The sequence below is a fragment of the Lepidochelys olivacea genome (assembly GCF_965140295.1).
Source record: "Lepidochelys olivacea isolate rLepOli2 genome assembly, chromosome: 1".
NCBI classification, from domain to species: Eukaryota; Metazoa; Chordata; order Testudines; family Cheloniidae; genus Lepidochelys; species Lepidochelys olivacea.
This window is the reverse complement of record NC_140411.1, coordinates 150,803,578-150,830,740: the sequence shown is the minus strand read 5'-3', so window position 1 is coordinate 150,830,740 and position 27,163 is coordinate 150,803,578. Positions and strand designations below refer to the sequence as shown.

General features: G+C 37.3%; 1 protein-coding gene across 3 annotated transcripts in view; it reads left to right on the top strand.

Moving 5' to 3' along the window:
• DMD (dystrophin) overlaps positions 1-27,163 on the top strand; it is a gene marked incomplete at both ends in the record, with an annotated part of 1,846,964 nt that overhangs the window by 476,648 nt on the left and 1,343,153 nt on the right. For all 3 annotated transcript variants that reach the window (XM_084636024.1, XM_084636023.1, XM_084636025.1), the window contains one exon: positions 501-682. In XM_084636024.1, coding sequence (XP_084492150.1) covers positions 501-682 — 182 coding nt within the window. The remainder of the gene's footprint in view (positions 1-500; positions 683-27,163) is intronic.

Sequence of the window (27,163 nt, the reverse complement as noted above, 5' to 3'; positions counted from 1 at the left end):
TTCAGACATTGTGCATTCACCTTTTGCATTTACCTAATCAGCAGAAAAACCTGTGATTTTTTCCACAGAACTAAAGAGGATTAAAATGTTGTATGTTTTATAACTATTAAACTACTAAGATTGTCCATGTTCACTGCAACATTAACATGTTCCAAAAGAAAATGTAGCTTACTTGATTTTCTGTTCCTTGTCCTACTTAATGAAGGTCACTCAGTTAGACTGTACAGTGCTTGCAGTTACACTGAAGAAGAATTACCGAAGAGAAATTTGTGTGAATGAAAAAACAATTACCATTTGAAACCTTGTCTCTTTCTCATTGGTATGCAAGTTTGATAGAAAAGTTTGGAGCTGAATATAATGCTCTAATTAGTCTCTAGAGGACTCACATGAACAATCGACTGCTCATTAGTCTGTCAACTTCCTTTGAAATTGATTGTTTTTTTTAATTGCAAACTAACTGGTATGGAAACAGAAATTATCTATGTTAATATATTTTCCAGATATTGCAACTGCCTATCCAGATAAGAAGTCAATCTTAATGTATGTGACATCACTTTTCCAAGTTCTACCCCAGCAAGTCACCATTGAAGCCATCCAGGAAGTGGAAACATTGCCACGGCAATCAAAAGTCACTAGAGAAGAACACCTACAATTACGTCATCAACAACGCTTCTCTGAACAGGTGAGTGTCACACTTCAGGGCAACTGCACTTGTTTTTCCAGTTAGTGGTCCACCAAGACACCCACGCTCAGGCACCCAGCTGTTGCTTCTCTTAGGTGAAGAACTGCATTTCTCTCCCTTCTGACCACAGTATTACCAGGTTGTACTGTTTGTGCCTTCACTGTATGTTTCCCAGCAAAGACAGTCTGACTAAACACACCTGCTTGCTTTCTATTCAGAGACTGATAACAGCATGATTGCTACACATATAAGTTACTACACAGTTTTCTAAGTTTTCTATTTTTAAGGTAAAAAGCATTACAGAGAAAATTATATTAAAAACAATAAAAGAACCTATATACGTGCTAATAAAGCTTACCAGAGATCACCCCAACTCTAACATGGGATCTGGCAGTATAAGTCCTTCAACTCCTCACCACAGGAGAGTTCTTGTGAACTTAGAAGTTCATCACAGCTTTAGCTCAGAACAAGCACCCCCATGACAAGTTTAGTCTACCCTTTCATCTGGAGATTCCAGAAGCAATTTGTTAATGTCCAAACAGTCTCTCTCTCCAGGGTGTATTTTCAAAAGGCTGAGTTTGGAGGGGAAGAATTTGAATTCGAATTCCCTTCACCTCCAAGTATTTCCTGAGGAAATACATTTGACTCACATTGTTCCAAAAAGGCCTTTGTATTTCCTTGTATCTTCCAGAGATTGCATTTATCTTGTCTTCCTGCTAAAGAAGTTCCATACAATCTCACGATAATGCACACACATTTCAGTTTGTAATACCAGAACTGCAAAAATGCTACCCTTAATTCAGTAAGTTTTGTCCAGGATCTTACAGGATATTGTCTGTCACAGTGAGTTCTTTCACATTTCTGCTCACAACATGACAGTTTTAAGAAACATGACACTTTCAAGAGGGCCAAAGAGAGAAAGGAAAAAAGTCTGCAGGCATATCTGTAACTAGAGTGAACAAATTTATCAAATATAAATGTCTGCATAGACTTTATTTTGTATTGCTTTGCATGCAGTTTATTGGGCTGTTTTAAAGTAAAAATTCAGTGGATTTTTGCTTTGTATTTCTACTTTATAACATCAGATATATTCTCTTCAAAAGCATGTCATTAATCGGGGATTGGCAACGTTTGGCACGCAGCCTGTTAGGGAAATCTGCTGGTGGGCCGGGACGGTTTGTTTACTGCAGCGTCCGTGGGTTCAGCCAATTGCAGCTCCCACTGGCTGCGGTTCACCATTCCAGGCCAATGGGGGCTGCGGGAAGCAGCGTGGGCTGAGGCATGTGCTGGCTGCCACTTCCCGCAGCCCCCATTGGCCTAGAACGGTGAACTGCAGCCAGTGGGAGCTGCGATCAGCCGAATCTGCGGATGCTGCAGGTAAACAAACCATCCTGGCCTGCCAGTGGCTTTCCCTGACGGGCCGCTTGCCAAAGGTTGCCTAGCCCTTCCATAAATATTTTGGTTTTTGAGAAGGAACAGAATAAAAGGTAAGGGTGTTGCAAATGTTATTAAATAACGAGTATGGTTGCTTCTCTTTTTTAAAAAAAAGTGCTGTGCCATTCTAACACATCAATAATCTAGACAATGATCCGTTGAAATAAAAATGCTGTTTATATGAAATAACATAGACATAAGACATGGAATAACTGTTGTCTATTCTGTTTATTAAATGTGTTTTTATTGGTTGATGTTTAATTTAAACTCGCTAGTATTTGAGCTCATCTGTGCTTATCTACAGTTTGCCATTTTAGATCACAAAAGTCACACAGGCACTTTCTCTTGTGCTTGCTACCTCAGTTATGCTTCTGAGTCTGCCTTCAGCCAATGTCTGCTGAAGTGGTTGGAGAATCTTAGACCTAATTTACTCACTCTATTGAGTTAATTCTGTGTCTTGCTTATGGGAGACTCAGTCCCGTTCATGGTAGTTGACCTGATGGATGCTGGCTTCATTTATTCAAGACTTACTAGCAGGTTACTTGTTTTCAGTTTTAGCTGGATTATCTTTCACTTAGTACTGGCATTATGTCTGGCAGCTCAAGCACAAGTCTTTCTGCCTTTCGTGATGGGATGTCAGACTAAATGAAAACACCTCCCTACTTTCTGCCTAATTTTGACTGCTGCATGCTAGCGCTATCTCTAAGATTAAATTCAATTGCTGGTGCCCTCTCTCTTGTTTCCCTTCTTTTGTTCTTGAAAACAATACTTTACTTCTGTACTCTACATGTTTATCAATGCATGTCTGCTTTTTTCCCCTTAATTTCTTCTTCTTAGATCACAGTCAGTGTAGCACAGGGTCACGTGCACACCCCTTCACCACCTAAACCTCGCTTCAAAAGCTATGCGTACACACAAGCTGCTTATGTCCTGTCCCCTGACCAAAAAGGGAGGCAGTTCCCTCCACAGGTCTGTCAACATTACTGTTTGTTCTGAAATTATTCTAATATGCCTGTGCTTGCTGTGAAATTGTGTGTGTACTTTGCTTTTTCCTATCTCAGTGATCAATCTTTTTCAATTTTGGTAGGGTTTGTCAAGTGGTGCCTTTTTGCTGAACGCTTCAAGCTGACTGGCAAAAATGTGGCATGCTATTTTTTAAATGTTAAGCAACATTCAAATACTGACATGCTGTTAGAAATTGTCTTCTTTTTTTCTGTTGTACTTGGTTTTAGAAATGTTAAAAAGAATTGATTTAAAAATCCAACTCCAATTTAAATGTAAGAGGTAATAGCCGCACTTGACAGTCAACGTTTTTTAAGTGGTTTGTTTATAGAAAAGCAGATATTACCAATTTTTTTTCTGTGTTCATTAAAGAAAATGTTGCATAATGATTTTCAATGAGCTCAGGTAGTTGCGGGGAGAGGGCAGGGAAAATATTCACTGTGAATGTTCTTTATATGACCTAATTTAACTTTGATAATAAAATACTATAGATATACCATAGTCTTAAATATCCCACAAACAGATTCCCTCCAAACTCAAGATCAGAGTCTATGCACCTCATCGGATGCATTCAGTGCAACTCAGTGCAGTGAGAAAAAGAGGTTAGGGATCCTCTTACTAGGTATTTTCAGAATTCTCATTATTACATAGTTCAAAAAGTATAAGAACTGTAGTGTCATGTAGGTTGTAATAAATTGTGTAAAGTGGTATGATTGCCTTTAATTTCTTTTGGAAAAGAAAATTGCATCTATTTGGCCCAGCATAGTAATTTGAGTTCTGTAGTCGGGGAGCCATTTCTTCTGTCTATATTGTAAAAATATATTTGAAAATAACATTTTTTTTATTCAACTCCATTTGAGTCTTCTGTTATGGTGTCAGATAATTTGCTGAACTATGAAGTCATTTATGGAGCCCATGAAGAAAATCCTTTACAAATTTCCACACACCGTTGCTGAAGACGTAACATCAATCATGCTACTGTAATGATTAGTGCAACAGTTAGTGTTTAATATTGGCACAGTTAATTTCTTCTACTGCAATATTAAACTAATACTATAGCAGGATAGAAACTGATGATTTAGCTTGACTTTTCATAATGATAGCCACCATGAGATATTTGTTAACTTTTAGAACAATACAATGGAAGTCTAATGTACACAAAGTAATTCAAAAAAGATATCTCACAGAGTAACAGAAGAACCTATTTTGCATCATTCAATCCTTGTTCCTATGTTCCAGTGCTCAGAAAAGATCAAAATATGTAAATCTGGGATTTATATCTTCTGTGTGTTGAGCATGATGATAATTACTTTATTTCGATCCTTTTGTAATAGTGACTGTACAGACATTTCTAATTGATTGTCCCTCTACCAAAGAGCTTACAGTCTAATAGTTAAGACATAACAGACGGAGGAGACAAACAAGATGCACCCACCAGGCTGATCGGTACAATTCTTAGCCAGTCAGTAGTAATGATTACAACTTGCCATCTGTTTATTATTAGAGTACAAACAGTCCTTTGGCAGTGATAAAGAAAACAACCAAGTTTGCAGTTAGCTGTTAACTTTTGAATCAACATGTCAAGTTTTAAGATGGAGAACTTTACTTTCCTAATTCAGGAAACAGCCCACAGTGATAATTGATGCTATATATGTATAACGGTGAGATACTTTCATAATCCCACCTATCTAAGCCAGTTCAATTTTTTTCTTTCTTGTAAGCAATAAAGGTTACTTCTGGGACTCTCACTGGCTCTCCAAGTCTTTTCCATGATCATGATTTTCAGAATGAAGAAGATAAAGTCTCTAGATTTATTGCTTCCATGATGAGCTTCTGATCAAAGCTTGAAAAGTCTGTGGTAGACACATCAATGCTAATCCAACTTCTCTTTTTCCATACTACTTTCTTAAATTCCCATCTGGTTAACTTCAGAATAAGATCTCTCACTTTGTAGTTTACCCCAAGGAAAACTCCAGAGTCTCTTTTGCTTGATCTACCAATTTCAAAGACCTTCCCAGGTGACTGGCTGACAAGGTCTTCATCTCCTAGAGATGATGGTTTTCTGTGCAGATACGTAGGCAATCATTCCTCTCAGACTTCTGCAGTCTTTCATCTTTGTAGAACAAAATTACAAGCTCTTGGGTCTGTTTTTCACTAAGAGACTCAAAGAAGAAATATCTTTCATTAAGATAATGACTATGCAAGAAGAATCTTCCACAGCACTCTGCTGAAACTGCATGTGATCTAAATTACCTCAGGTGCTAGTGTCTTCATTTGTGGTGTTTGGTGGAGTTCTCATTTAAGGGAAACGGTCCAGTAAGATATCTAGTCTCAGTATGAATGTGAACTACTTGGAACTCAAAACAGCTGCAAATGCAATAAGAAGACTTTTTTCCCCAAATATTTTGAAACATCTTTCTCTAATTCTGTTGTAAAGCCGCTACAGGATGACTGTTGCTTATGTCAGCTGTCAAAGGGGGGAAAAATATAATCAGAAATAATAAACTCCTCTATTGGACAGTAAGAAGAACGTTTGCACCCAAAGCACTTTATCTCACAATATGGAATGTCACTCTCCTGCTTCATGAGCAGACTATGCAAGACGTGCACCCCATTCCCATTATCAATTACCTTCCTCAGAAGCCCCTCCACTCCACAAGCTACCATCACAGAAGTCAATCACTGGCAACAAACACTGGTGAGTGCAGAGTCTATCTGTCTTTCCCTTCAGCCCCAACAGACTGGACAACAGTCATTCTATGGCACCCAGCCTCAGTGGTTTTCCCACCTTCCTCTCCTCCAGCCATGTGTTCCAGGAATAGCCAAGAAGTTTCTGTGACCATTGGTCTTTGGAAGCCCCTAGACTTGAGTGGCCCCCACCACAGCAGCAACCAGCCTTCTCATATTGGCCACAGACAGCAATACTGGACTTCCTGCTTTTTGGAGTCGTGCCCACTTCTGTCACTATGGCAGATACCTAGATACCTTACTTCCCCTCCCATCATCTATCACAACTCTTCTCTTTGTGTCTTCCCTTTTGGCACTTTCCAACCTCTGTTCACTTTTACCAGTCCTTTCCACCCAACTGGCTTGGTCCTCTGACCATTTATCCTCCACAGTACTTCCCCTGTTAGCCCCACCCCATCCTCTTTAATGTCTTCATTCCTTTCTGACTTCTTGCTTGAGATGTCAAGAAGATGCACAATGGCTTGGCCAGTCAGTCCTAATTGCCCTGATTATAATGCATCTGTCAGACACACACACACACAGAATCATAATTTTCCTCACCCTATTTAAGCAGAACCCTCTTTTACATCTATTCTTTAGTCTGGGCTGAACTGCATCCTGTTAGAAAATTCAGGCCTCTTAAAATGATGTTACTCACATAAATGGTGGACGTTCTGTTGAAACCTAGGGGGAAAAAAGTCTCTCTTCCTTACCTACCAATGAATATAGAAAGCTTTTATAAACTGCTGCAAATCTCAGGGTATAAACTCACTATCCGCTTCCAAATCCTTTATCGTTGAATTCCTTATAGCAGGATTAAGAAAGGACTACGTGCAAATTATTTATATGTGCAAATTTTACATCTCCGTTACCTCTCAGACAGTACAGACTACTCACCTGCCTGGCTCTGCAGTTGCACATTTTCTATTCCCCGAAGGCAGTCTCATTAGTGAACCTGTCTATGTGGTTTCCCTTAGAAAAAAGGGACCTTCAACCTAGTTCTCAGAGCTTTGTCAAAGATACTTTTTGATTCCCTCTCAAGTTTCTTTGTTTAATCTCTGTCAAAGTCTGCCTTCTTGTTGAATCACTTTAGCTCCTTGAATATCTGAACAAGGAGCATTTTCCATCATATAACTTCCCCTTCATTTTTTCCAAGAATACTTGTTCTCAGACCAGTTCTAATTTTGTACACCAGCATAACTCTAATTTCCACCTGATTCAGAATAATACTGGCTTAATTTTGCCAAAAACATCCTATGTAAACCTGTAGGGCCTAAAGATATTGTCTTTACAGGACTGCACTGTAGAGAGATTTCAATTTTTAAAACTCAGAAGATCCTTCATGAGGGGCAATCATTTTTATTTGGAAAAGCTTCATTTAGGAAAAAAAAACGTGGCTTTGTATTTATTAAAAGATGATGTGGGAGAAAAATTTTCAAACATAACTTTAAATAGGATATCCAACATCTACATTTTGTTTTTAGATTACTATTTGTATATATAAATATGCCTTTGGCAGTCTTATTTGAAAATAGATTTGCCAAAATTTTTGAATTTCTGGTTCATAGGAAATTTTAAAATTTTCTATGAACCAGAAACTCTGTAAACACTTTTGTGTCGGGGAAACATTGATGCTTGGTCTTTCTGAAACAAAATATTTCCAGTAGGTTTGAATTAAAATAATTGGAGCTGTATAATTAAACAATAATAGCCAATGAGAAGGGCATTTCCTGGTATTTGATGACTTGCAAGGGGAATTGAGAACTGTAGCTTTACATCAGGCCTTCAACCTCACCATTCATTAACTGTCAGGAAATTTCTGACCTTCAGGTCATTAGTGCTATTTTACAAATGAGATAAAATATTTCTTCTCAAGTTCTTTGTGCTCCCACTGATGTGAATTTTCTTGTATACAGTATTGGACTTTTCCTAGCAGGTAGTAAGTACAATAACTAGCTCAGAAAGCAAAACTTCATTTTGAGTGTTATTCAAGATTTATAATACTTAAATTGAATGTACTTAGCTAAGACACATTATTATTAAGAGAATGATGGCTAGAAGACCTCTAGTGTTTTGGAATCTTGTCGTAACAGGAATTTCCACAGTACTTTACCCTCTGCCACCAAATTTATTTGATCTTACTTGCCAGAGATTGCTTCTCACAGACCTCCACTCCATGCCCTTTTAGCAGTCACATGCACAAGAGACACCAGGGTACCGAGCAGTAGTGCAAACTCACTGGCTTTTCAGTGAATTTAAAAAAGAGTTCTCCTTGCTTGGAGGCTGTGATCCAAATACCCTTCTGTTTATTCCGTGGCAATGTATCCCTCAGAGATGCCCTCTTAAATTACAGTAAGGCAAGCAGAACTAGAATTATAACATTATTTTTTTTATAATATTTCCAAGGCCAAGCATACAATAGATGAACCATGAAATAAAAGTGACTTATATGGAAAACTGCATAGCAAAAAGCTAACTAGAGTGTTTAGTTATTGATAGCCAAAAGCTTAGCTATGCAGGAAAAAGTAGAGAGATTCCTTAAAACAAGCTGTAATGGTCCAGAATCTTTGGGATTTTACAAGAAATTGGATAAAACAAAACAATGTAGTTTAGCTTTCTCTTCAGGTGTGCAAGTGTGTTTTAGTGACTAAGGCATTTCCAATGAACTTTAGTACCATTCCTGGATGCAGGAGTTCAATTCCATACACTAACCTCATACAGCTTTGCACTTGACCTTACTGAATTCTGAGATACAGTTGTGGCTTTTTTCAATTTAATCATATCCAGACTTCCAGAACATCCAGTATGTAAAAATATAGAAATGAAATACAGCCAAGAAATACACAGTAAAGGTCTTGATCTTACAAATGGATCTTCATGGATGGGCATTTAACATCAATGAGGTTTCCTTTCTGGGACCGGGGCCTAAATCTGTAAAGCTTTGTGTCATTTCAAAGGCTTCCCCTCCCTTGTCCCCTTGCAACCCTTCACATTGCACTCCTCAATTTCTCCTCTAATTTCTCTCTCTCAGGGTTCCTTACTGCCTCCTTCCTCTTTATCTCCTCTAAGTTTTTGTATAGAATTGCCAGCAAACTAAAAAATCCATTATTCACCAAACTCAAATACGGTCACTCAGCATTAACTCAACCACTCTGTCGGATCCACAATGGGATCAACAAACCCTCTAAATGTCTGCTTGACCATTCTAAATGAATGATAATGGACAACCTCTCTTTGCCCATCACCAGGAGGAAATCCGCAACTGTCAAGATAAGGCATAAAGCCTAACTGCCAGGGATCAAATAAGAGAGACAAGGTGGGTGAGGTAATATCTTTTACTGGTCCAGTGAAAGATGTGACCTCCCCCACCTTGTCTTTCTAATATCTTGGGACCTGCATGGCTACAACAACTTTGCATAGAACAAGGGATCAAATAAATCAGATGAGACTAAGTGATGTTTAAACACCCCACTTGAGTGCAAATGGCCCACATGCTGAACTGTTCTTCTTTGAGACAGGTTTCAGAGTGGTAGCTGGGTTAGTCTGCATCAGCAAAAACAATGAGGGGTCCTTGTGGGATCTTAGAGACTAATTTGACTCCTCTTGTTGTTCTCTGGGATATTTAAAGCTTGACAGTATTACTCCTAGTGTCAAATGAAATGTCCATTCCCATAAGAAATACAATTATTTTAAAAAAAAATTATAAAAGTCAGACCTCGTCACAGTGCTGTTCATATTTTCCCCTTGTTCTGCTTCTATGATTTTTTGTGTGAAAGAAACTAGATACTATTTATTTTTTGTTAGATTTGTTTTGCCAAATTGTAGGCAATTATCAAACACTGTTGCAATGCAAAGCTTTAAAATAGAGGCATGGTTCTGGATGTTCTGTTCTGAGGATCAAATTCCTGCTGACATTGTTCAACTTTCTTATACGTCTTTGGCAATATTTTTGACGTTTTTTCTTGAGATTCTGGTAAAGTGCTATAGTGTACTCTGGTGCATCATATTAGAGTTGTCTGCATATAATTTATTATTTAAAATATAGCTGAAGATTTTCAAGTGACTTAGTTAAAAACGATGCTGGAAAGAGGAACATGGTATGGCTCTTGTCAAGGATCATACCAAATTATTATACTGGTTCATAATGAGAATAATACGTATCATTCATAAATTGTAGAAAAGCTCTGGATCAAATATTCTGTTTTCTTCTATCATACATCAACCCATAATCTAATTAGGAAATTATCGTAGTATTATACTAATAGATGGTTGGCTGTATCATAAAATGATTTGTACTTTCTTAACTTGATATTGATTGATGTCTTAACATTTATCTATTTGAACCTTGAAGATGGAAAAATGAGTAGTTCATTTCCCCTGCTACCAATGAAATATTTTTCCCATACATGCTATCAGTAGTCAATTTTTGTCTTTGATTTATCATAGAGTTAATTAACATGAGAAGTGTATGCATATATGATGATTTTAAGTTTAGTCTTCTAAAATATATTTTAGAATAAATAAACAAAATTAACTATAATTTAAAAGTTAAACAATAATAAAAATGAATAAAATACATTCTGTAATTGGTGAGCCACAAGTTCTTCCTTTGCTGAGAGTAAAAATGGCCCATTTTAAATGTAGCCCTGGTGAGTGTGAGCAAACATATTCAACACTAAACATGAGAGAGGTTCCAGGGAGAAAGAAAATTTTGATACCTCAAACATTTCTTGCTTCTGTTTTGTTTTCTCTCTCCCGTGTTATACTGACAGTAGGAATTGCACGCCTATATCTCACTGTTCATGGATTTGAAATACTAATAGATTCCAGATGTAAATTAACAGCAAAAAAATGCATATAAGAGTAAAAATAAATAAATAAAATACACTATTAAAGCTACTTATGTACAGATGTCTCTCCCAAAGGTAAGCTTGATGACCTATTGTAAATGGGTGTGGTATGCCAGAAGCTGACAAATGAGGAAGATACACACTTTATTTTGTTGTACAAGTTACGGACTAACAACAATAGCAGAATTACTTGATTATTCCTGTATTCAAAATGTCCAGTCAAATAAATCAAATTAAGAACTTGACCCCTTTTTTAGACCTTCAGAATTGAAACTATAAAGAGAAATTGCTTATGGCAGTATGTGGGTTGGGCGGGGGAGTTGCATTAATTTTACTCGACAGAATGCTCATTCAAAAATATACTAGTGAGTCGAGCCTTTTATTCTTCCTTATGATGATGTTCCCTGACATGAAGATGGGTGCTCCTTTGCTACATCTGCCTTCACTGAACATGTCATAAGGGACTTAAAGATTAGCTTGAATCCATTACCATCAAGTATCCCTCCTTTTCACTTTTATGCAACTGTAAAAACAAAAACGGGACTTAAGCAAGCGATTCACATGCAAGAGTGGTCCAACAGCCATGATATTTCATGTTCAACCCAACTTGGGCAGTAGATCTTATACTTTTCTCCATCCCTTATAAACTAGGAGACCCAAAACAGTACCTAAATCTAGACTTTCTGCATTGATAGAATCATAGAAATGTAGGGTTGCAAGGGACCACAAGAGGTCATCTAGTTCAGACCCTTGAACAGAGACAGAACCAAGTAAACCTAGACCATCCATGACAGGTATTTGCCTAACCTGTCCTTGAAAACCTCCAATGGATGGGGATTCCATAACCTCCCTTGGAAGCCTATTCCAGAGTTTAACTACCTTCGGGTTAGAAAATGTTTTCCTAATACCTAATCTAAATCTCCCTTGCTGCATATTTAAGCACATTAGTTCTTGTCCTACCTACAGTAGACATGAAGAACAATTTCACTGTCCTCTTTATAATGGCCCTTAACATTTTTAAAGGCTGTTATTAGGTACCCACTCAGTTGTCCCTTCTCAAGACTAAACACACGCAGTTATTTTAACCTTTTCTTAATTTTTCCTCATAGATCAGGTTTTCTAAACATTTTATCAGTTTTGTTGCTATCTTTGGGACTCTCTCCAATTTTTTCCATATCTTTCTTAAAGTATGATACCTGAAACTGGACACCTTAGTCCAGCTAAGGCCTCACCAGTGCTGAGTAGTGAAGGACAATTACCTCCCATCTTACATAAGACACTCCTGTTAATACACCCTAGAATATTAGCTTTTTTTGCAAGCACATCACATGGTTGACTCTCATTCAGTTTGTGGTTCACTATCATCCCTAGATCCTTTTAGCAGTACTACCATTTACCCATTATTCCCCATTTTGTAGCTGTGCATTTGATTTTTTTCCTGCGTAAGTATAGTACTTTACCCTCCTCTTTATTGAATATCATCTTGTTGATTTCAATTTGTCAGGGTCATCTTGAATTCTAATCCTGTCCTCCAAAGTGATTACAGCCACTCTCACCTTCGTGTTATCTGCAGATGATAATACCCTGTGCATAGTCGCTATCATTTATTTTGTCTCATAGCCCTTTGTGGTAAACTTTTCAGCTACTTCTAACACCCGATTTTTTTTCTGTTGTTTTCAGTTGACTCCCCTACCCCAATAGACAAACTAACAATAAAGCAGAATTTTTTCACTTATAAGGTGCTTGTAACATAATATTCTTGTCTACTTTCTCCCCGTATGTTTCCACAGATTAAACCATTCAAATTTTCCCAAATGGTTTCATCTAAGAGGCATGTTGAACTAATGAATTAGTCTGAGTGGTTTCTGTGATTTAAATATTACAGAATTTGAAATCGCACTGTGTGTCATGTGGGTTCTTCATATCTTCCATAACTATTTTACTGTATGATGGTAGATTTGTGCTCATTTTGTTTCATGATTTTTGGGGGAAAAGATCTTTATTAAAAGTTGAATATTTCTTGCACACTAGGCTCATCTCTGGACATTTATCTGAGCTAGTAGAAGTAAATGTCGAATTTCCTCAACGCTTGTCTGCCCTCTTTATTTATTTATTTCATTTATTCATTCCCAAATGCAGGATGAAAAAGCAGTTTCCTTATCTGCATTGTTATCAATTAATTTATCCAGACTTTAGCTACAAAAACAAAACAAAAAACAGTAATGCTGAGAAGGTCCATTTGGCTGCTAAACACACAAGAATTTGGCTTATTGGACACATTACTTGCTGTAAGATTTTATATTGCATTATCTTGATCAGTGAAGTAAATTTAACTTGGCACTATATTCTGTATAGTGCCAACTTGTAGCTGAGTGAATTAATTGCACTTTTCACTTAGATGAGGTGTAAGCAAATGGAATGCTGGGAGCAATACCAATGTTACATATCTTCAGTTTGTGAGTTGGATACAGTAAAGAGAGCAGTCATTTGCTGTTGTTCATAAGTCTACCTCTCTGTTCCTTGTCATAATTTAAATCTCTGTATCCTAGGGAGAAAGCATCCTATGTGGGGCAGCCTGGTGGATAGAGTACTGGATTGGGAGTCAGGAGACCTGGGTTCTACTCCTTGTCACAGTTTCGGGGTAACTGCGTCTGTATCTCTTCTCCCCCACCCTCTTGCAGTCACTCCAGGAGTGTCCAGTAACATCTTTGGTCTCCAGTCATCACATTCATTTCAGAGTGGGCAGTTTTAAGGTTACACAGCCCCCTGCCTTACTCAGTGATATTCCCAGCAGGCTGTCTGCCTAAAGGCCAGCACCTGCGCTTTGCTTTCTCTCCCAGGGCTATGAACAGTGTAGTGCCAGCAGTAACAAGATACCACACAGCTCCATCTAAGCAAGAACATTTATTCTTATAAGTGTTATAGCAAAAACCTGTTAAAATAATAAACATTCCCATGCACATGCTAAAAGCTTACCAGAGGTCGCCATTAGCCTTATGGGGCCCTGGTAGGCCAAAGTCTTTGCAAACCTTCTGCAAGGTTGAGGCCCTGTCCATTTGCTAGATCCCCCTGCCCCCCTCCTTTTTTTTTTTTTTTGTCTATTGGTCTCTGGAAAACCCAGATGGAACCAATACATGCAAACCACCCTAGGGAGTGGTATTTCTCTGGAGTCTGTTTACAACCTAAGTGATTGACCTTTATCACCACCCACTCTTCTTGATTCCTGGGGGAGCTATGATAATGCTCTCCCCTGAAGCTGCATACAATTTCTGTCCCACAGCCCCACACAAACTTAATAGAACATGGTCCTGTGATGCTTCTTCGGAAACCCAGGGCTGAGTTGCCACCTTGTTGCCACCTGCCTGCAGCTCTAGGGAGTCTTGCCTGTGCCAGCTGGGGGTTAGCTCCCTAACACCACCACCAGCCTTTCAGCCACTCAAGCACCCGTCTGGGCTATACCAGCCCCGCCTTTGCCCTGTAGGTTGACAATAGAGGCACTCACCCCCAGTCTCTTCAATGTGCCCCCGCTGTGGTGTCCAGCCCCTGATCAATGGATACCTACTGAAGTCCCAGATTCTGTGTTCATGAAGCACCCACTTTCATTAAGGTACCTCCTCAGTAAATGGATCTCCAACCTGTAATATACCGAATCAGTCTTTTGTCTTTATTCGCAGCCAGGCGATCCCCTTGCTGTCCTATCATTCACTTTTCACTTCCAGCTGTTTATGGTGTGTATAGATTGTCTTTGGTTTTCCATTGACTTTCCCAGGTTGGTGCAAATGGGGGACAGTGCTGCAAAACATTACATAACTAGGATAATTCCTTCCCATTTGAATGGGCCATCACTGAGATATGTTATTCCCTGGTGACTCACTTTCACTGCAGGGGCATACATTTCATCATAGTTACATTATTCCTTAAATATTACCCATATACACATCTCACAAGGACCAATAACTTGCTAGCCTTCATACATAAATACCATAAAAGTGGCGTGCTAGGTGCAGTGAGTATGGCAGGTCTGAGACAGGAGTTGCTTGTAAAGAATGCAGAACTTTTTGCCAGTTAGCACCAATGGTTTTGTCACAGGTCCCCAAAGATACTGCATGTGCTTGCAATATCTGTCACATGCCTCTCTCACTTTTCAAACATGTGTATGTTGTGCCCTTATATCTGACTCTGATAGAGTTAAGAAGATACAATTGTGTTATAATTACATAAAATTTAAGTAGTTTGGGTTTTTTATTAGTTGTTGGCTCTGAAAAATTGGTGCATACTGTGCAGCATTTCAATCACCCGCACCACAGGGATAGCCATAATTGAGAGGAACACCTCTATTTCACCTTTTTGTTCTGAACTAGTGAGAATTGTGAGAATGCCATGCTATGCCTTTCACACCAGCAGCTGTACAACTCCTCCATCACTCTTTATAAGTAAATCTAAACTATTTTAAAATTACTTGTAAGTGCAATGCAAATGCATCTGAAGTTGGGTTGTAATGCTGGGATGTTCAAATGAGGCTCATAAAGTTAGGTGCTGAACTTTCATTGAATGTCAGTAAGTGTTGGGTGCCGAACTATAATGGGCCGCTTTGAAAATCTCAGCGTAAATCATAGTGTGAAAGGAAGCTACCAAGTTTTCTTCTCTGTTTAAACTTGTAAAACAGCTGAATCAGAGTCCACTGAGTTATATCTGACTGTGGTTTGTAAGAAACGTGTGAGAGTCCTGGGGTATCTGCTCACTCAGTAAGTAATTAGGGTTTGTGACAGTCAGTCAGCTCTGGATATTTACTGACAGTACTGACCTTTGAAAGGTCAGACTGCTTAACTGTACTGATTGTCAAAGTGCCAGGGTTTTGTCAGTGGATTTGATAAAATGCAGACCATATACTGTACTATCTCTCGTTCAGCAGACGTTTTGGGATATTTTTTCACGGTATCCTTGTTATCAGTGAATACATCTTGACTAGAGATGAATCTGAGATGCAAAATTCACATCTGGTGGTGAATATCGAATACTCCCTCAATCCAAACTTTGGAGGCATTTGAATCTGAGGTATGGAATTATGTGTGTGGGTGTAACTGTATTGAGAAATTATACTTTACTCTCAATCATGTTAAGATCTTATCTGAGTTAGATGCACTGATGCAATATCATATATCAAAATGGACATATCAAAAACCCATCTGAACCTCTTGGCTTGAAATGTCACAAAAGCAGGTGAGATATGAAGTAGTTCAGGTTTTCAGCTATGCTGGAAAGACCATGAGAACATTGTTTTCTCTTCTTGTTCTGGAAATACCCAGGGCTGTAAAAGTATGTCGGTGTGAGTGGGAAGAAAGTTAATCAGACTTATTTGAAGCTAAAACAAGATTTGGGTTGAGTTTGAATTATGTGTAAAGCCTCTGGATGGCTCTTTTTTCCAACCAGTTTGACCATCTGTGACAGAGTGCCAGTCACTTGGCTAATTGCATAGCAGAGAAGATTACAGGCTTTATTGGAGACAATTAACCTGTTAAGGTGAGAGTGTTGACTAGGCTATGAGATAATTGACTTAATAAGGGAAAATATGTAATTGGCAGGAATAGGAAGTGAGGGGATAGCTCAGAGACTGAGCTGGATGTTGTAGAGAAAGAGGTGGATGTTATAGAGAAAGTTGGGTGAAAAGCTCCTCCTGACACATGCCTGCACTATGTTCTGTGGTGCTGGGAATCTAAAGATTAAAAATCCACATTCAGAAAAGAAATGGCCTGTGTGTATATTGTGAGTAAGAGACCATCCAAATGGGCCAGGCAACATGGCACACCAGGTAGCTAAGGCAGCGCCTTATTACATGATCCCTAATCAAGAACTTCAGGTAAGTTTGTGAAAGTATGTATACGTGTACACTTTTGTACAAAGGATAATATAATAAAATTTACAAAACTCTGTGGTGTTTGGTAATGATCACATTGTTAGTATAGTAAGTGCTTGTTTGCTAGGAATCAGCCTAAATGTCTCAGGAAAATCTATAAAATTTATTTTCTTCATAAAATAATTTCTTAAAATGTAAAATGAAATGGATTTGCCTGATGGTCAAGCAGAAGGATGCACATGCTGCCATGTGGGAGATCAGAGTCTGGGTCTCACATTTTCAGGCCAGCAGTATGGAGGGAAATACTTTGTGTCATGCGCAAGTGACTCCTCTCCACTCCAAAGTTTGGGCAACCATGACTTGCTTCAAAAGAGGGCCATTAAAATGTATGGAATGTAGGGAGTGGCTAAGTGAGGCAATCAGAAGGATCAAGCGAGATTTTCCTGAAATTATACCTGAAAAATAACGCAAGTGCAATGAAAATTGGGAAATTACCCCAAAAAATACAGAATATACCCATTATATTCCTCTTTAGGAAATGAGGATCTTATAGAACACAGGAAAAAATAATTCTACAGAACATTGTGACACTGTGATGGCCTTATTACATATTCTTACATGTATGTTTTGATAGAGTATTTTAGAATATCAATAGACATTGTGGCCACTGTATTAAGTGACTTGAAATTTCGGATGCTTTCTCTTTTTGGTGCTCGACTTGAGACACTGCTAAGTGGCCTGATTTTTTAGAGGATGGGTGCTTAGCACTTTGATTTGTGTTGCCTCAGCTTGTTTTATAGCAAATTAAATGAACTTTGGGTGGTGTGATGAGGCATCCAGTTCCAACTAAGCTGATGAATGTATCTCTAATCAGAAATTATTTTAAATGGTGAATATTACTTCATAGTTTAGTTTTAACTGTTTGTACACTTACATTTTTAACACTTTTAGCAGCATTAGATGAACAGGGACAAAAGACTGTAAAACTTTCTTATAAACTAGCTTCTAGAATGTGATGTTTTGCAAATCACTTGCAAAAATTACCATAATAAGCTTCTATTGCTTCCCATGCACAAATGAAAATCTTCCACATTTGTTCAGTTCTCACTTTCCAAAAGAATTAAATGAATTTCTTAACTTAGGGGTGATATGCAGATCTTGCATGAATATAAATGGAATTTACATATGTAGACAGAGGGGAGTCTAGGCATATTATTAGAACAAAAAACTGAAAACAGCTAAGTACTTGCTGTGTGAATTTCTTGTTTAGTTAATATTTTTATAGTGGGAATCTTGGTGTTTCATTTTAGTCTTTAGTTTCCTATCTAGGTCTCGGACTTGTTTTCTCCCTTTCTCTGTTTCATAACTTAGTTGACGTGGCAAGGTATGCAAGTTTTGCAGAAGTTGATACATGATCTATGTCTAGGACAGTTTACACTGTAGTAATATACTTTTATACTGTTAATCCATTTTGTATTGGTGTTCATCTCTGATTCAATGACAGCTATCTACATATTGTGCTGTTATTTCTGTAGTCTCTGTGTCTCACGTTGTTCATCCTAAATTTTAGAGAGTTTTCTTCATTTTTTTAATGGAAAGTCTATTGCTATGTCTGATACCAAGTATTGTTTTTGTACTATGTATTTTGTTCAGTGAAGTAGAAAACATCTCTCATATTCTACTTCATCATTATCTTTATTCTGTGACAATTCTCAGAAATCCAGTCTACCTTTGGTTTCCAGTATGTTTTGTGTTTCCAGTTTAGTATTCTGTTGATACGCTGCCAATACTTTGATGAGGGGATCCCACAAAAATATTCCCTTGTCTGTCATAAACCATATGTACAATAGAAGTGGAATAGGGGGATGTTTGCAGACAGCAGGGGTGAGGTACTGGGGAAGCTATTAATTTGTTCTCCCGATTTAAAACAAAATATAAATCTAAGGAAGGAGGCAGCACTACTGGTCAAATGGAATTATATATGCTGAGAATGTTTGTACTTATAGGAAATATACAGAGCTACAGTGATATAACACGATGGACAGGTTGTGTCATTTGACACACGTTGACACACATTTGAAGTGTGTGTGTGTGTTGGGGGAGAAGGAACAGGTTGGAGGGGATTGAGATGACTTATATGTGGCTCTGGGCTAATCCTTTCCCAGCAATGTTTAACACCTGACACTTGGTGCACTCTGGCTCTCTGTTCCAAAAAGTTTTAAAAAAAAATCTCCTCTCAGAAATGTATTTTATTATCCCAGGGATAAGTCTCTAATGGCAGGGATGATTTAGTAGTATCCAGAGAGTGAGTGAACTAAATCCAGTACAATCACCCTGATGCTCCATTCACTTTGGTGCAGAATTTTAAGAAGTGGTTCTCTCAAGCTGCCAAGTGTCCCCTCCAGCACGTTACTGTTATAAATCACTAATGCTGTGCATAGTGAGTGTCTTTCTGTCTTCAGCCCGTTTGACTGTAGTGAGGTAATCTGTCAGTGTAGTCCATCTGCAGAAGTAAAAGGATGTTAGCAAACTAGGTTTTTTCATAGTTTTGGAACTGCTCTTTTCAGTAGTTCAATTTTCTGTCTTCATAGGGTTTGATCTAGAGTCTGAGACACTATTCACTTTTTTTTTTAAAGTTTGTATAACGATTTTGGATGTTAAAGCTGTTGAGATTTGAAAATGCTACTGTATAGAATTAGAGTATGCATTTATCAAAATTTTTGTTTCGGGTCCTTTAGAGAGTTGAGTAGAGGGGGAATGTAAGTTTCTCTAACATGGAACAAGAAACTGACTTCTTTTGTGATTATCAGCAGAAATGGTCTTCAGTTGTAGAACTACGGTTGGTGTACTTCTTGTGTAAACATTATCTTTGTATGTAGAGTTTCTGCTTGCATATCATCCCATTCAGTACTGCCTGTAGTGATGAAATTTTTCATATCCATAAAGTTATATGCATTTAATTGCATTATTGAATAATTCTAGCATTGGGTTTATACATCCAAAGGTTGGGGGAGATGAACATTTTCAATATTAATGTTTATTGGTCCAGTCAGTTAGGATTTCTAATGATGCCCAAAGAGTGAACAGTGACATTTTCACACAATGGAATTTCCATACAGAGAACTTGCAAGTGAATATTTGCTTTGTTTGTTTAAGAGCTGTGGCTAATTTAAAATGCAATTATACTTTACCTTCATTATAACATGACCCAAGAAAGGTTTATGCTGAAATATTAGCGTTATAAAAAAAATAATTAGGAATTTTCTCTGGGATAGGTCAAATTCTAAAGCCCTTCACATTCAGCTAGTTCAGAGTGTCTTTCAGGGAAAATAAAATAGATTTATAACACCTAACAGTGTCTCAGGAAGAGAATTTAAACTGATTTATTGAATGGCTCAGGGGCCTGGGGTTGTGAAATGGAACCTTTTACTGCTGGGTCAGTAGGTATAGGAAGTTGTCATCTGGTGGTTGTTTTGTGGCCTTTATTAAATTAGTTGGTGGTCTAAGTCCATTCCTCAGAGAGCTTGTGTGTACATTACACATACATAAAATGCTTTTTGTCTGTCTCAGTTTCCATGTCCATTTGATACATGATCTATCTTCTCACCCAAAAGAGGCATGTTTTGGTGGACCTATTCTGTGGATAAATAAGGACTTAAGCTTACAAGGCTTCCTGTCCTGCACTTCTCATAACACCTGTGGAACCATGATATTCCAAGGATAAAGAATTCATAATTTTTGGTCTGATTGTGCTTGCAACACATTTAATTACTTGTTATGATTTCTGCATGGAAGTACAATTGAGTTCAATGGAACTACTGAGTTATAATTACTATACAGTACTTGTACATAAGCACTACACTACTACATAAGTGTTTTTGTTAGTTTTTCATGTTTGTCATATTTAATACATCATCTGGTATAGGGTTGCTAACTTCGTGAGAATAAGTCTTTAGGAGTTAAGTGAAATAGTTAGGCTCTGATCATGCAAGCTGATCCATGAAGTCAGAGCCCATTTGCTTCATTAGGGTTGAGGGTGCTCATAAGAGTCCATCTGCACAGATCAGCTTGAAGGATCAAGATTAATGAGTATAGAAAGCATTACATTAAATTTATACTTTTGTCCAAACTCTGTAAACAGTGTACATAGTTTTGCTACTGAGATAAAATTTCCTAATATTTGTGATGCCTAAAGTTTAAATGGCCACATGTTAAGATCATCTAGGAATGTTGTACGGATGTAATATGAAGCCAAAAAGGTAATCCTCTTCACTGATTTTGAGAAACCATGAATATTTAGATTATGTTGTTGTTTTCGAACTGGGAGCATGTGGAAGTTCAAGTTAAAATGTATGAAGTGAAAAGCAGTTGTGTCAAATCAAGAATTTTAGGTAAATACTTGCAGAAGTTTTTCAAAAACTGAAGGAAAGGAAGCATATGTTGTTGTTTTTTCACTTAGTTAAAATTGAGGTGATAATATGTGTTTCTCATTTTATTTTGTAACAAAGTGGACCCAAAATGGAATGTTACTTTTCATGGATAACAAAGCAGTATCTTAGTCAAATTCAGAAAAAGCTATTAAACTATGTGTATGACCCTGAAAATGCCAAGTGCACATAACCAATGATTTGTAGTTCCTCTTATATCTTACTTGAATACTTTCAGCTGATTGATGGGCGATGGAATAGAATTAGTTTGAACACGAACACCTAGCTTATATGAAATGATGTCTATATTCCATTTTGATAGAGCAGTTACAGAAAATGTATTCCTGATTGTTCAGTGTATTTGTGCTACAACCTTCTCATCAGAAAATAACACGTTTTATCATATGCTTAGAAAAATATGAGCCCTGTAGAACATAATTAATTGCAATAAATGTTTGTAGGAAAGCATGAGTACAAAGGTAGTGCTTCTGATACTCAGGATACACCCCTGGAGTTCCATTGCTGAGATATTTCCAAACTTACCAATGGAACTGAGGAAGAGAGATTCTGGAGTGCTATGTTTATTTTCGGAGATGTTGAACCGAAAGAGAACCCCCCAAAAATGGTTGTAAGTTTGTATAAGGGAGGGGTATTCTGGAATTTTTCCCTTAAACACTAGTGCAAATACTGGGAGGATAGGCCAAAATAGTCTCCTTCTATAAGCCAACCTTTTTTCTCTCTCTCATTAAAAATCCCTACTCACGGGGAAAAAATTACTTAAATTATTGATATTTTCACTCCAACATTGTTCAATGTTCAGCAGCACTACCTCTTTGCAGTAAGCCCGATTTACCTGTCTTCCATTCCATTTCAGAATCCATTCCAAACTCTCTCTCTCTCCTAGTGGTCGAGATTCTTCATGAAATTTCCCCCCATCCCACGTTTCTGATCTCATCTATTCCTACTTGTTAGCTCATTCCCTCCTTAAACATTTCCATGTGTCATTTCCCTTTCTCTCTGCACTGTTGCAGTAAATGTTTTCCCTATGATGTCCCACCACATCTTCCCTTTTTCCCTCTCTATGTTGACTCCATGAATCTCTTTAAAGCCAATCCCAAGACAAATCCCTTGGCCTTGTCTGTGATCTTGAGCATGGACTTTATCAATCAGATCTTATGTCCTCAGCCTTCTAATTTTCCTAACCTCACTCCTTCTCCCTTTTATTTGGTTTTGTATCTGTCTTCATTCCTACCACATGTAGAGATGCTATGGCACCTGTAAGTGATACTGTGATTTAGATTCATCTGTGTTGGTGCAATCCTTAATGCTGGTATGGTATTTTAAAGAAGTAAAGTGCTTTATACAGTAAGGACAAAATATGTATTACTCTTAATCATAGGCTGTAATCAATGTGAATCCTTACGGAATTTTTTACTTTTGCACAAAGGGTGCCACACAAAAAGCATTATGAAATATTCTGTGGATTGCTATATTAAACACACTGTTACTTATGGAAGAATTAAAACAGTTATTTATGCGGGGGAAAACACAAATCTTAAAAGAAAAATCCAGCAGTAATCCAGACAGGGCTTCTTGGCAGATCTCAGTATGGAAATGCTGTAGACTCCAGCAGTAGATGAGAAAGGAGGAAGTGAAATATTTAAAAGAGGGATTGTCAGAAAGGGGGAAGAGGAAGGAAATGTTTCTGAAAGACAATCCACCTTATAATATATAGTATATTCTTAAAACAAGCAAACTTTGAATTTTTGGCATATAAACCTGTTGAAGGGTTCTGGTAATTACACAAGCAAACTTCCTTCCTGTAGTTTGTGTCAGCAAAACCCATTAATTTAATTCACTGTTATTATCTAAGTATTTATACTTATTCTTTTTATGTATCCACTTCCTACCCTTTGGTTACGTATTATCTATGAGCAGTGAGTATTAGGTTAAGTGAATTTCCTTTTAGCAACAGAACTCACCTTACTATAAAATGTTTTGTGCTTAGCTAGTATGCTATAGATATATATTAACTGTTGTATTTGAGAAATAATTTAGCATGCACTACAAAGGTAATTTGTGTGACAGAACAGTGGTAAGCGTGGTGTTGAGGGTAATTGCATGTGCTGTTTTACACTGCCTTTTCTTTTTTACCATCACCAGATAACATGGAAGTTTTAGACTGCCTCAGAAAGAGTATAAACATGGCTCCTAAATACGTGGGTTTAGCATATTCACCTGTAGTGTGAACATCGTTTTGTGGAAGTCTTCCTTGTGCTACAAATGGCTAAACAAATAGTACGTGCTGTACTATGTGAACTTCATGGTACACAACCAAATATGTTGGGGGGAGGGGCGATAACTGACTACAGTAAAGTTCGTTCCTACAATATAAAGTTGTTTGAAAATGACCAAAGTGCTTTAATCATTCTAATAAATATTTCATTTTCTACATGCAAAATCACTGTGCAGTGTATATCACAGTAACTAGGTCAAGTGGCATGTGCACTCATGCAATAGTTTCCCCCCATTAAAAAAATCTCCTCCTCTTCTTGTTGATGGTAAATTTTTATTTGCATATGTATGTAAGCAAAACCACTTTCCCTTTTATAGTTTTAAATTTCAATGTATACTGAAATGAAAGGGAGGGACAGATTTCAGAGTATTTGTGGGACGTGGGGGCCTGTATCTACTAAGATACAGCTGCAGTGCACATAACTAACTTGGCATCTATGCTCATTTCTTCTTTGAGGATGCAGAAAGCACTGGCTTTTGGTACCAGTAGTTACTTTAATTAGGCGCCTCTACATAATCCAGATGCCATCAGTTTGTATCACAATGGAAAGGAAAGTAGTTTTTTTCCAGTTTTTATTTTTTTAAGCAGTTTTCAATGGGACAAACATGATGGCAGTAGCATTAAAGGGATACTTAAAGTTTTAAGACACAATGTCGGAGCACAAAAAAAAACCCTTATCTATGCTCTGACGCTTTCATTCCCCCAGTTAGTTTGTGGGTATAGAAGATTCAAAGAGCCGCTTCAGGAAGCCTGCATAGTTTCTAAACATGACTTTCAGGGCTGTATTGACAGAGTATCTTTGTTAATATCTTCCCCAGGCTTATATATTTAAATATATAAGTAGACTAAATGGCACCATATGGCACTATCTGGATTTATAAATCCCAGTCCATAAATTAAGAAGAAAGGGGGGGAAAGTTCCCTAAATTGAAGTTTTGTTGTTTTTAATTTGCCATTTTCTGCCACATGTTGAGACAAGTAAGAAGAGTATTTGACTTATCTGTTACTTTACACTATATTGCACATGTGTATATAACCAAAAAAACTAGCTGCTTTGGTTTTTGGCTGTGAATTTATAGTTTTGGAGCAATGGAAAACTTTCCTATATATATTTTCGCTTCAGTTCAGTTTCAGGGATGGCTTTATAAAGCCCAGGATGACGTGTGAAAACTAAGGACAAAATATTCTTCTTTGAGGGGATTTGGCTATGGCACAAATTCCACAAGAGCTTAAGTGAATTTGGAGTCTGGTCGTCTTTAGGAAACAATGAAAAACTTTCCTCTTTGACAAAGCATTTTGAGCATAACAGGAGAGAGACTCTCACAGTGTTGACATCCAACCCTCTTACCCACAAGAAGTCTCCAACTTTCTCCCCATGAAAACCGAGAAACTAACACCTCAGTCAATCCCAAAACAAAAACATGCCCCCCTCAAATCTGTTCTACGCAATTTTACCTGGATACTATGGTCATGAGCAGTAGTATAAAACCCTTAGGTAAGATGAAGTTTATTTAACTGAAGCTATTTGAGCAGCCTAAACTACTACCCCCAAAACTATAATTAGCAATGTACATGCTTGTTCTTGTATTGCATTTTGATTCTCTAGATGTTCACATTAAAATGGTTTCAAAAATGAATAAACAAAAAATATAGGTTTCAGAGTAACAGCCGTGTTAGTCTGTATTCGCAAAAAGAAAAGGAGGACTTGTGGCACCTTAGAGACTAACCAATTTATTTAGTCTCTAAGGTGCCACAAGTACTCCTTTTCTTTTTTTTGAGAAAAAATATATAAATTAATGTAGGCTGTGCCTTTGTATCTCTTTACATCACACCTTAAAACCACTTCTGCATTTTAGACTCAGTATCTAAATTGGTTTATATGACTGTCAAATCTTGGATTTAGCCTACAGAGGGGTTATCCTAAAAGTGGCTCCTACCATGATATGTATTTAAAAGTTGAAGATGCTTAACAGAACCATCCTGTTTTTGTAGTTCAATATGATAATAAGATTGATATGTTTTGTTTGAAATAGGTATCACAATAATAAGTTGTAGGTTGATATTTTGTCCTATGGGAGTTCAACCCACTCCCATTCTCCAGAAAATAAATACTACTAGAGTTCATGAATTTGAAATTATTTTATAAATCATGGTTCTTAATTAGTATGTCTTGCTCATGAAAAACAAATCCACAATTAAAAGCAGCACTGAATACACCAGACAATTTAGTCAAGACTTCGGGCTTGCAGTTTGACTGAATTATTAATTCATGAATGGAGTCTCTCATTGGCAAAAATGTACGCTACAAGACTGGACGCTACAATCTTTGGGGCCAGGTTAGTATTGTGTGCCTCTTGTTCTATGGCACTTGTAGCCCCTTAAGCTGTTTTGAATCCTGTTTTGGATCCTGACCTGTGGGAGCAGTTTTTATTGTTGGTGCTCAGTGATGCATTAACATGAAAATCTACACATAGTTTTGAAGGTTGTGATCATCATGGAGGAATAGCCCCACTATAGACAGGTCTTTTCCATTTCTTCTCTGACTTATTGCTGTATTAACATTCTGCAATTGTTTTTGGCCTATATTCCTATCAACCTTTGTGAAAAGGCCGAAATAATCTCCTTGATATTCAAGGGGGGAGTAAAGTGTATCATTGGGCTTTAATAGGGACTTACTACCATAAATGAGGAGCATGATGCATAGTCAGTAACTAAATAACTAATGACATTTGACTCCTGGATATTTTTGCTAAATATTTAACATTGATATTTCCTTCCTCCATCAGCAAATCTCCTTCACCAAGACACTCTGTTACTGTAGATCATATAGTGTATAAACATCAAATATAAATTAATAAGGGAAGCTTAGTGATAGCAACCTGATTGATCAGGTTTCTTAATTATGCTTATTCAAACTATCCTAACTTATTTAAGACCTACTGGGCTGATTTTCAAACCTGGTGAGCACCTACAAATCCCGTGGAAGTCCATGTGATCTGCAAATGCTCAGCAACTTACAAAAATAAACCAACAGTGATTATTTTGAAGGAAATTAACTGGATTGTTCCATGTAAGTATCTAAATTTAACTGCTATGTTTAAAATTTGCATCCTTACCCTTTGGCAAAATCTTTTGTTTCTAATACTTTACAAATTCAATTAAGCATGAGAAAATAATGATTCTGTAATCTGTTTTAAAGTCCATCTTTGATTCAAAAACATATGAGTAAAACATTGAAAAAATCTTTGACTTTGAAAATTTAATAGAGTTTTTAATCTTCTTACCTTTCACATTTCAGCTCACTTTGCACTTATGGTTTTCAGCTTAGGTGGCTTCATTGGATTTCCACCCCCCACCAGTCCTCATTTAGTGGCTCTTTATTTATGAAGTAAAGAAAGATGCTTAAAGCGTAGACCCAGAATATTTATAATATGAGAAGAATACATTTATCTAACATGCATTACAAATTCCTCTGTCCTTGACAGATTCAGTTCAAATTAATACAGTGCTCACTGCTGCAGCAGCAACAGAAGAAGCTAGAATGTTGGTCCTTTCATCTTCAAATCAATTCCTTTGAAGCAGAAAATCCTCCAGAGTACACTGTGGTGAATCTAAATAAAAAATGAAGCTCTATATATGCATCTCTCCCACTCGTACTCTTTCTCTCGAGTCAGTCATCCCTTATCTCAACCATATCGCAAGACAAAAATAAAATCTTAACCAACTATCAAAATATACATATGTACCCTTTTCGGCATTGGGGATTTTATATAACCTTTTAATACTTGGTTACTCATTGACTCATCCTACAAATATTCCTTTACACTGAAATTTATATCTTTTCTTTGCTCAGGCCATTATGATTTCTCTTTGTTTTTTTTCCTCCAATGC